Source organism: Equus caballus, unplaced genomic scaffold, assembly GCF_041296265.1.
Source record: "Equus caballus isolate H_3958 breed thoroughbred unplaced genomic scaffold, TB-T2T haplotype1-0000340, whole genome shotgun sequence".
NCBI lineage: Eukaryota > Metazoa > Chordata > Mammalia > Perissodactyla > Equidae > Equus > Equus caballus.
In genome coordinates, this window is record NW_027221872.1 from 399,849 (window position 1) to 411,504 (window position 11,656).

Sequence of the window (11,656 nt, forward strand, 5' to 3'; positions counted from 1 at the left end):
GAGCGTGGTCACATCCAAATGCCTGTAGCTTAAATGAGTGGAGTGGATGGGGCTGAAGACAGTGGGTAACGGTGGGGCATGTGGTGGCGGTCACTTAGAGGAAATGCCCTTGACAAAGGCGCAGCTGCAGCAAAGCTCCAAGTTATGTTGCCCAGGGATTTAAGATGACCCAGTTTTTACGTGTTGTCAACTGAAGCAGACCAACGAAACAAGTGTGACTGAGAGTAGGACAGCGCTGGGATCGCTTCTGTCCCACCTCTGGGACTGTCTCTTCGCCATCCTGGGAATTGCTTACCGCTAACAATATGGAGTGGTTTGAGGGAGTCTCAAAGTTCATGGAAGTGGCAGTGAAGAGCTAATAAGAGGACGACCTAATTTTATTTTTAAACCAAACTGAATTTCAAAGAAGATTTGTGGATGGGTTAGTTAATCAAGTGTGATTTGCAAAATAAATGTGAGTCACAGGCCTCCCCAGACCCTGCCCCTCCACCCACACTGAGCTCCTGCTGAAATAGTGCGTATCTGCACACATGGCTCAGTAGGTGTTGAACTGTTATTAGACCATCTGTCTCTCCAATTAGACTGAATTTATCTTGGGTGCACCCTGGGGACTCACCAGGCCTGGCATGTGTCAGGTAAGTCTTCACTGGCTGAGGAGTGAGCCCTTGACCATCACACCTCCCAGTGTAGTTGGGAAGAGACCATGTGCAGAGGAAGGATTCGTCACTGTGCCGGGAGAATAGGAGGTGGAACCTCTCCCAGGGCTTCTGAGTAGTTCTAGGAAAATTAGACTAGATGCAGATTTTCCTGCTTCTGGAGGCTGCTGTTTCTCGGAGCCTTTTAGATTTTAGACTTGCTGAGCGCTTGCTGGGTCCACCTCCTCTCTCCTGGGATGGCAAAGAAGCCAACTGCTTCCATCATGAAGCACTTTGTAGCCAGCCTTGGGTACCTGTGGCCTGTCTTTCCTTCCAGCTGCCCAAGGAGATGGGCCTCCCTGTGGCAGAAGAATGGACCATGATTGTTTAGTGCAGAGAAGGGCAAGAGGGGCATGCTCTTCATGATGCTCCCCAGAGAAAGGGGACATGTGACACAGACTCATGCCTGGATCCTTCTCAGTACTAGGGCCGCCTTGGCAGAGGGGCATGTACCACCTTGAGCCTGCCCTTGGGGGGTGTGTCCAGGGATGAGAGGACAGTCGTAGAGAAAGCTGCTGTCTTGTCTTGTGTGCATGTGGAAGGTGAACTCACACACTCACAGTACAAGACAGGAAGGGAGTGAGCAAGAGTGTTACCCATGTGCGTGCCCAAGTGCACAAGGCCCCGGCCTGGCCTGGCCTCAGGTACAGCAGGCTGATCCAGACCCAGATCTGCTTCATGGCTCTCACTAGTTGGAGAAGATGGCACAGGGACACGAGTAGCCACAAAGCTGGCCGTGGTCTGGGCCCAATGAGAAACACGGCTGCCGAGGATGTCGCTCCTCAGCCGGGAGCAGGACAGCCATCACTAACCAACTCTGGCTTCCCACAGACCCAGGCTGTAGCCTTGACTTCACTGCTTGGTAGCTCGTGTCCTGGGCGGGCCACCTCTTTACACTGCAGTCTCCTTGCATGGCTATCTGAGTGGGGTTGTTGAGAATATGAAATGACTTTGTGCCCAGGAGGTGCCGAGCACAGTGCTGGCCTGTGGTCATGACCTCATAAATGGAACCATTACAGTAATAATAAGTTTGGGGTGGGAGGAGATGGAGGCGGGTCCTTACGTCAGGAAAATAGCAAAAAAGTCAGAGGAGTGAAGGTGAATGTGGCAGGAATTGAGGACAGAGGAGCTTCTCCAGCTGCTTAACAGGATGGTGAAAATCCTTTGGAAGGGACGTTGGGATGGGCCACCATAACCTACTGAGGACAGAGGCATCTCCTCAGACCTCTGCTGCCTTTAGTTCCCAGCCCACCTCTCGTCTCTGCAAGCCAGGCCCCCGCCTGCCAGGCTGTGCCCATGTGCTCTGGCGTGCATCTCCTTTCTCTTTCTCTTCCCAGACAGTCGGCATCTGACGCTGCTGGTCTGCATCGGCTTCACGGCCTTGACCCCTGTGTGGGTCCTCATTGCCAAGCAAAACCCACCCATCGTGAAGATTCTGAAGTTTGGGTGGTTCCCAATCATCCTAGCGATGGTCATCAGCAGGTGAGCACGGGCGAGAGCCACTGCCCTCTCTGTCCTCCTCCCCATGCCACCCCCTGCCCTCTGTGAGAGCCCGGGAGCCCCTGGAGCGAGGGCGGCACTTCCTGCCTCAGTGGTCACGGTGGGAGTGCACTGTGGTGTAGGCTCCTTCACTAACTCCTGCTGCCGGCTGAGTCACACCTCTTTACTCTTCTCTCCCTCTCTCTCACCATCACCTCTAGACCTTATTTATTCTGAGAGGCAGTCCTGTTTACAACTGCCAGAGCTCCATGGAGCTGGGAAGAGCCAGACCTGGAAGTGTCAGATGAGTGCACTGGTGCCACAGCCCCTGCCCTGTCGCGGCACTGTAGGATACTGGGTCTCCCACTGTGGGATACTGGGTCTCCCACTGTCCCACTGTAGGATACTGGCTCTTCCACTGTAGGATACTGGGTCTCCCACTGTGGGATACTGGGTCTCCCACTGTCCCACTGTAGGATACTGGCTCTTCCACTGTAGGATACTGGGTCTCCCACTGTAGGATTCTGGGTCTCCCACTGTAGGATACAGGGTCTCCCGCTGCCCTGCTGCCACAGCTCTTGCTGGCCTGGACCCCTGCTTAGGCTGCAAGGAGCCCTTCACCTGGCCTCCAGGCGATGGCTCTGTGAATACCGTTTCCACAGCGTGGCTGCTGCTGGGACCCAGAAAGGCTGAGATTAGTCCTCCTGGGCCCACAGGCCCTCTGCTGAACCCAGGTCTTCTGTTCTCCAGCCCATCCTTGAGGGCCTTTTCCACTAGTAGATCCTGACAGGGGCTACCCCACCTCTTTCTGAGGTGCTTTTCTACACTTTGACTCTCAGGGAAAAGAGATTCTGGTCTAGGTGTCTTTGCTTCCAGAAGGCTCTTGGGCTCCTTACAGAAGTTGATGTCACTTCTCCAGGCCTCTAGGGATGGGGCAGCCGTTGCTCAACTCCAGGGTCTGGTGGGAGTGAAATCTTACTGCGGCATCTTCCAAGAGCAAGGGGCATGAGATGATACTCACGCAGGTTCCGTTTTTTGCTAAAGACTAGCTCAGTTGCAGTTCCGGGGCTGTCATGTCACAGAGCCAAGTAAGTCACCTCGGAAAGAAGTGTGTTGTTTGTTTTTAATGGGCTGATGTTATCTGATGGGCCTTCTGGAACAGCTGAGACTCAGAATAGTGCTGGAGACGCATGTGCGGGGTGCACAGGGCACCCAGGAGACCTACTCGGCTTCGACAGATGTTTTATGTAGGGGTAAGAAAAGCGTCTGCTAAGCTGGGTGTTTACTAAGGCTGATAAGGCGGTTTGTATAGAGAAGGTTTGCAAGGCCAGCTTCAAGCTTAACCTCTAATCGTTTGACTGCCATCTGCTCTCTCTCCAGTTTTGGAGGGCTCATCTTGAACAAAACCATTTCTAAACCGCAGTTCAAAGGCATGGCTGTGTTTACTCCTATCATATGTGGTAGGTATTGGGGATCCCTGTTACATGGGGTCCTTGGGTTGGGTTGGCCCCCAGGGCCTGGGTGGTGGGACCTGAATAGCAATGACTTCAGAGATCCAGCCCTAGGCCCTTGGAGGCAGAGTCGGGAAGCTGAGCTGTGCCCATGCTGCTGCTGGGCGGGGGCTGCTGGGGCTGGTTTTCCTCAGCCAGAAGGAGACCCCAGGGGAGAAAGCCCTGCCCCCTGCTCCACTGGCACACGCCCCGTTCCTCATAGGTGCGCCTGAGACTTGAACTTCCCGCAGAGCTAAATCCCGTGCCTTGAAGGCACACACAGTTTAACCCAGGGTTCGCGGCACCTGCTGACGGAATGTGGTCTTCAGAACGGGAGTGTTGGCTTCTCATAGTTTTTCTTTTATTTTAACTTAGATTTATTGATGACATTTAAAACTCAGACATTTACACATAAAAATCTGGATTTCTGTCTTCTTAAAAAGTAAGGCTATGACAATACTGGGTTTACATTGCGGGTAGGGCTGGAATCACCTGCTATCGAGGCAGGACCTATGCTGTCCAATTTGCCTCAGTCCTCTCCATTCCCTATTGTGTGCCACCCAACCCTTCACTGATTCACCTTCTAGGCTTAGACCCTGTGGACATTTGTGGCAAGGACCCTTCTTTTAACCAAAGCTTGGTTTATGTCCAGTTTCTGATAAGGCTTTGTAAATGGGACTGACTGGTCAGGAGAGGAACCAAACAGAACTTATTGCACGGTTTGCTTGATGGCCAGGCCCTGGCCTTCTGGGACTGCAGAAACAGGTTTCAGATGCCCTTGGGCACCATCCCCCCAACCTCTGTAGGAACCGAGGCCTGTGTTCCTTTTATGTTAGTGGGCCACCCAGCAGGTCTACACCCCGACAGAGTTGCACAGGGCCTGTTCCTAGCACAAGGCCTGGCCATTAGGAAGGAAGAGAGCAATAGCTAAGTCCAGTCCACATGGCCATAAGCTTGGAAACATTTCCTTGGATGTCACCAACTCAGATGCCTGTAGAGGCCAGTCAAGCAATCTGAACAAGTTAAGCAGGTAAGACAGGAGCCAGGCAGTAAGGAGTGGCAAGGCCTAGGGAACACTGCGGGACACGTCCGTGCTGTGAGGCGAGTGGTGCCTGCTCAGCTTCAGCCAGTTCTCCCTGGTGGGACGGAGGTCCAGAGCTCCCTGAGCTTATTTGTTAGAAGCCAGGAATCAGTGTGAAGGGCCTAATTTGTAAAGGCTGCCAATTAATTTGAGTTATTTTTTCCTTCTTTTAAATTCGTGTGTGGGCCAAGCAAAGTAGATCCACAGACTATCGTCTGCATCCTCTGGAGAAGCCAGGGCAGTGGGTCTCCACCACTGGGGCACATCTGGTCCAGTGAGGGACTGTTCTCTGTGGGACTGGGGAAGTAGAATGGGGGCAAACCACTCCCCCTCTGAAGGAGACGGTCACCATGGGCAGCCCCTTTTCTCTGCCAGCCCAAAGGCTGTCTCTTGCAGAAGGAGCTCAGTGTGACCTTGTCAGCCCTCTGGCCCTGGCACGATCAGCTCCCTGTGGGAGCCGGGAGCCTCAGCAATAAGCACCAGCTCTGTCGCCATAGGATCATTTCTCTCTCCCCTCGCCGCTCTTCCCACTCTTCTCTTTCCTTTTCCCACCTTGAGGTGAAAAAAATCCCTTTTATTTTCTCAGATATTCCAGTCTGTAGTCCGGTTCCTGTCACTTCCTATGTCTTTGAGTGGCTTATGAAGATATCCTCCCATAGACCTCTCCATCCACTCTCTCCCCTCCCTCACCTCACCTCCTTCCTCCCTCTCTTCCTCCCACTCTCCCTCCCCCAACAAATGTGTGTCGAGAACCTCATTGGACAGTCACACTTCCTTTGTCTTAAGAGGTGCCCGCTGTCAAGGTGATGTAGTTACTGCCTTGATACCTCACTCACGAGGTCCAGGCCATTCTTGCTTGGTGCCAAACAAGGTCTGTGGTCAAGTGGGAGGGAAGGAAAGGAGATCAAGTGCTGAGTCAGTCAAGGAAGGCTCCGTGGAGGAGGTGGACTTGAAATAAGGGATAGAACACAGAGACTGGCATAAAGAAGGGGAAACCAGGTTCTTTGTCTCCTTTCAGGTGTTGGTGGCAATCTGGTGGCCATTCAGACCAGTCGGATCTCCACCTACCTGCACACATGGAGCACACCTGGGGTCCTGCCCCTCGGGATGAAAAAGTTCTGGCCTAACCCGTGCTCCACTTTCTGCACCTCAGGTGGGTCTGGTATCTTCCGGAGGCCATGTAGCCATTTCTTTAAGTAAGTACAAATTGACGTCTTTGGAATCTGGTGTTTGTAGCCATGAATATCTAAGACCAGTGCTGACCTCAGCACAGATCCTCAAGGACAGAGCTCCTCCTCCCAGAGACCCGACACCCCAGCCTACTTTTAATTGATTCATTCATTCACTCAAATATTTACTGAATGTCTACCAGGCACTAGGTGTCAGTTACAGTGGTGAGACAGAGAAAGCTTTGTTCTTGTCCTCGTGGATATATGTGCTCTAGAAGAGCACGTAAACACACAAAAGAGAGCACATAACTACAAATTGTATGTTCTAAAAGGCTAAAGCACAGGGTACAATGAAAAAGAATTGTAGGAGCTACTTAGATTGGGGTTGGGAAATTCCTCTCTGGGGATGAGCAGGGCTTGGTTGGGAAGGAGGCGTGCTGGAGCAGAGAGCATTCGAGGCAGAGGGCACAGCCTGAGCAAAGGCCCCGAGGCAGGAAGGAGCTCGGTAAGTCTGAAGAACTGAAAGGTCAGTGAAACCTGGGCGTAATGAGCAAGGGAGAGGATGAGGGAAGCTGAGGCCGGAGAGGTGGGACGGAGTCTCCAAGGTGTCTTGAAGCTTGAGGAGGCAGTCTGGATTCTTTTCAGAGAACCATTGGAGGTGTTTTTATCATTTTGTTACTTTGAAAAACTGGATTTTTTTTTAATGTTTTTTTAAAAATTAATTATTTTGAGGAAGACTAGCCCTGAGCTAACTGCTGCCAATCCTCCTCTTTTTGCTGAGGAAGACTGGCCCGGAGCTAACATCCATGCCCATCTTCCTCTACTTTATATGTGGGACGCCTCCCACAGCATGGCTTGCCAAGCAGTGCCACGTCCGCACCCGGGCTCCGAACCGGTGAACCCCAGGCCGCTGAAGGGGAATGTGTGAACTTAACCGCTGCACCACTGGGCCAGCCTCTGGATCTTTTATCTCGCTACAATTTTTTTTAGCGTTTCCTTTCTGTTTCAATACCTTTAGCTATTCTTTTAGGGTAGGTCTGCTGGCACATTTCTGAAGGATGTTTTCAATGGATGTAAAATTCGGGGTTGATAGTTCTTTTCAACACTTGAAAAATGTGCCACTTCCTTCCGTCCTCCGTGGTTTCTGATGAGAAGTTGCTGTTGTGTGAATTATTTTTGCTGTATACGTAAGGTGTCATTTCTCTACTTTTTCTTTACTTTTTAGACTTTGGATTGTGATGTGCATTGGTGTGGATTTCTTGGAGTTCATTCAGCTCCTTGAATACATAAATTTATCTTTTGCCAAATTGGGGGAAATTTTAAGCCATTGTTTCTTTGAATACGTTTTCAGCCCAACTCTCTTCCTCCTTTTCTTCTGATACTCTGATGATGTGAATGTTAGACATTTTTTACTCTCTCTTGTTTAGATTGACTAATTTCTATAGTTCTTTCTTCAAGTTCACAGATTCTTTCCTCTGTCCTCTCCGTCCTACTCATTGATCCCATTCATTGACTTGTTTGGGGCATTTTGGCTATGGTATTTTTTCTGTTCTAAGATTTCTATATAGTTCTTTGTATCTTCTATTTCTTCTTTACTGAGATTTTCTATTTTTATTGTTTTTTCAAGTGTGTTTGTAATTGCTGGTTGAAGCATTTTATAATGGATTAATTAAAGTCATTTTCAGATAATTCTACCATCTGCGTCATCTCAGTGTTTGTCTTTGCTCATCAAGTTGAGGTTTTTCTTGCTCTAAGTGATTTTAGGTTGGATCCTGGACATTTGAGTTATTCTGTGCTGAGCCTCTGGATGTCACTTACGTCTTCTCGGTGGACAGGGTATGCACTGCTTTCTTCCTGCCGGGGGTTGGAGGCAGGGGGTGTCCGGGGTCCCCTCTGTCTCCACTGACACCTAGGGGAGAGGAGTGCGTCCCTCCTGGGGGGCAGGGCGGGAACCCGTGCTCCGCTGATGTACCCAGCTGGGAGGGAGAGAGCGCCTTGTTGTTGCTCCTCACATGGTCTTCACTGCTGTGGTTATGGGGGCTCATGACCACTGGGCAGAGTGCCCCTTATTCCCCACTCAGCTTTCTCTTACACCACCTCATCCAGAGGCGTGTGTGCCACGTTCCACCTGGATGAGGGCGGAAGTCCAGGCGCCCCACTTGGCTTTTGCTGATAGAGATGGGGCTGCAGCTTTTCCTGTCATGTTTCGCTGGAGTAGAGCAGTTATCGTCTAAAAGTTCTCTGTTTTTCTATGCTGCCCCTTTTCTAGACCTTTGGCTAGAGAGAGCAGACTTTTGTTCACTGCCCATTTTTGACCTGTGCCCATTGACGTCTCTGGGTTGCTGGCTCCTCCAGCACCCAGTCTGGGCTATAGCAGGCAAAAGAAACGACAACGACAGCTCAGGGAGCTCACCGCCAAGTTGTTCCCTGAGGCTCGAGGTCCTTGGCCAGCCTGCCTTTTCTCTCTACCTTTCAGAAACTTCTTATGTTTGTGTTATAGATAACGTCCAGGGTTTTTAGTTGTATTTAGTGAGAAGAATAGGAAGAAGTGTGTTCTACCTCATCTTGTCTAGAAGTGGAAGTCCCTGTTATATTTTCTGACTTGTCGTTTGTATGTGGGAAAACTATTTACTTTCTACGGTATTTATGTCCCTGTCTTACTTCAGGCTGCTATAACAGAATCATAGACTGAATTGCTTATAAACAAAAGAAATTTGTTTCTTGTAGTTCTGGTGGCTGGAAGTTCAAGATGAGTCACCTGCAGAGTCGGTGTCTGGTGAGGGCCTGCTTCCTTGTTCACAGACAGCTGTCTTGTCACTGTGTCCTCACATGGTGGAAGGGCTGTGGGGGCTCCCTGGGTCTCTTTTATCAGGACGCTGATTCCATTCATGAGGCTCCACCCTCAGGACCTAATCACCTCCCAAAGGCCCCGCCTCCTAACACCAGATAACATGTGGATTTGGGGGAGAAACAGAAGTTCAGTCTATAGCAGCACCTAAGTATTTTACTGAATCCTTATTGTTCATATAGTTTTTCTGTAGATTTTCTTGAATTTTAATGCCAGCAGCCGATAGTAATTATCTTGCTTCCACTGTAAATCTTTTGGAAAGAATCCTTTTGTACTGTGTCTGACTTTTTATCATGAATAAAGTTGGGTGCCCTGTGTGTTCTCACCCTCTCTCTACATGTTACTTTACAGGAGACTTTTTAACTTCTCGGCTACATACGGTTTTTGTTCCTTTTCCTCATTAAGTTGATGCAGCACGTTATTTTAACTTGGAGGCAAATGGAAACTTGCTTTTCATGGGAAATATTTCTGTGGGAGAAGGCCATCACATTCACATGTTACAGTTTTAAAAAGAGTGTGGCTGCAGCGGGCTAAATCACGTTTCTCGCAGAATCTCCAACTCACAGAGTGGTGAAGCCTGAAGAGAATGTGTGGACAGGGTCCCAGCGGCTTCGCGTGCGGAAGGGGCTGCCCGAGGCCCTGGCGTGTGCCACCCTCCCGGGCTCGCTGACCCCACGCCTGAGCCTGCGCTCCTCAATAGCCCGAGCTCTCTGCCACTTTAAGCCACTTGCGCGCTCTTTTTTCTCTGCCTGGAATCCTCTCCCTGAGATTCAGATCTCAGCCTAAATGTCATCCCCTTGAGAAGGCTCCAGTCCCCAGTAGCTCATTCCCACTCCTGTAGACTTCATTATCTATCACATTACCCTGGTTTATTTTCTTCCTAGTACTCGTCACAGTTTGAAATGACCTTTCTTCTCTGTTTCTGCTACTTGATCCTGGTTTTTCTCTCTTCCTTAAAATGTCAGCTCCGTGAGTTAAGGGATAGGACTGTACCCCCATATTTTCGAACACGCCTGACACATGGTAGGTGCTCAGTAAACACTCGTGTAGTGATGAATGTGGATGCCTCACTGGAGACTGTCACCTGATAAAGTGGCCTCTGCTGCCAAGCAGGTCATGCAACCTCCTTGGTTCTGTTTCTTCCAGAAATCAATTCCATGTCAGCCCGAGTCCTGCTCTTTCTGGTGGTTCCAGGCCATCTGATTTTCTTCTGTGTCATCTACCTGGTGGAAGGCCATTCGGTCCCAAACAGCAAGACCTTTGTGGTGTTCTATCTACTAGCAGGGCTGATCCAGGTAAAGATGACCGCAGCAGCAGCAAAGCAACATTCTTTGGTCTGTCAGCCAGCAGGCTCTGTCCTCTGCCTGGATGAGATGCCGAAGGAGCGGGGGTGGGGGTTCCTGTACCTGCGGACACAGTTCCCGTCTTCCAGGGGTCAAGTCAACTTGTTCCAGCCCAAAGGTGTGACCCAGACAGTGGCAGCAGGTCTGTGTAGCACCTCGGGATGCCCAGAGCATGGCCTGACCACAGGGAGGGAGTCTAGGCAAGCATGTGAGGATGGGCTCTCGGGCTTCTTCATGAGCTCAGAGCCGGGTGTCAGACCCCAAGAGAAGCTGGAAGAAGGGGACTGCCTGGGGTTGTCGTGTCCACCTTGGTGTCTTCCCTTGAAATCCGCTAGTATTTCTTGGCAACACTTGGCCTTCTGACTTGGTCATAATCTTTTGTGTCTGTTTGCTCTTATGACAGGTGACAATCCTGCTATACCTGGCAGAAGTGATGGTTCGGCTGACGTGGCACCATGCCCTGGATCCAGACAATCACTGTATTCCATACCTCACAGGGCTGGGGGACCTCCTAGGGACTGGCCTCCTGGCACTCTGCTTTCTTGTCAGCTGGGTATTGAGGAGCGAGGCAGAGCTAGTTGGCATCTCCGAACCGGTGTCGGGACCTCCTCAATGAGCCCAGGCAACCCCAGTTCAGTAGGATTTCCCTCACACCAATGGGGCACAGAAGGCAGGTTCTCCCTGGCCGCCCTGCTCTGCAGTGGCCCTTTGTCAGTCTGCTGAGGAGGCTCACACACACCTTGACGCTGCAGTTGGAACCTGAACCCGTGATGGAGGCCTGAAATCACAAGCATTGTCTGTGATTGTGTGAGTGTGACTGCGCGTGCCTGGGTGTGAGTGTGTGCCCACATGCTGGGCGTGTGAATTGGTGTGCACGTGTGTGGAGAGTGGGGCACTCCAGCCTGAAGATGCTGAAGGAAGGAGGATGTCCCGCACGCTTTGGGGGATGTGTTCGCACCGTTCGTGCCCGTGCAGCGGAACTGGATTGGAGCGGGAAGGAGAGCATTGTGTGTCCGAGCCTCAGGGCTCTGAGCCGTGGCTTTCCTGCTGTCTTCACTGGACCCAGCGCCGCGGGCTGCTCTACTGGTGCGCCCTGCAGGTGTGTGCAGCTCTGCCCAGGACGGGCCTCCGCAGCCCTTGTCTGCTCCCAGCATTTAATCTTGTCACTGCTTTCTTTTTTTTTTACTTTCTCTTTTCGCAAAAACCTCTGTTTAGATTTTAATGATCAGAGAAGTATAAAATAAAACATAGATTGCATTGTACTTGGTCTGTTGTGTTTTTAAAGTTGGTTAGTGCAACCGTGAGATTGGGGTCTGTCAGCAACAAGAACCTCGGGCATTTCTCTAGGGCGGTGTTTCTCGAACTGGGCTCCAGCCTGGAAGCATCAACATCACCTGAAAACTTGTCATAAATGCAAATTATTAATCCTCCCTCCCCCTAGGCCTGCCAAATCAGAATGTCTGGAGGTGTAGCTGAGCAATGTGGGCTTAACAAGACCTCCAGGTGGTTCTGATGCACTCTCACATTTGAGAACCATGCTTCCGAACTCCA

The 11,656-nt window shown here is 50.8% G+C and overlaps 1 protein-coding gene across 2 annotated transcripts in view; it reads left to right on the plus strand.

The window, feature by feature from the left end:
- Positions 1-11,367, plus strand: part of LOC138922046 (solute carrier family 41 member 3-like) — an 88,245-nt gene extending 76,878 nt beyond the window's left edge. For both annotated transcript variants that reach the window (XM_070258882.1, XM_070258881.1), the window contains exons 3-7: positions 2,033-2,177; positions 3,555-3,634; positions 5,764-5,898; positions 9,909-10,057; positions 10,509-11,367. In XM_070258882.1, the coding sequence (XP_070114983.1) occupies positions 2,033-2,177; positions 3,555-3,634; positions 5,764-5,898; positions 9,909-10,057; positions 10,509-10,721 (722 nt within the window). In that variant the 3' untranslated portion in view covers positions 10,722-11,367. The remainder of the gene's footprint in view (positions 1-2,032; positions 2,178-3,554; positions 3,635-5,763; positions 5,899-9,908; positions 10,058-10,508) is intronic.
- Positions 11,368-11,656: the final 289 nt, after the last annotated feature.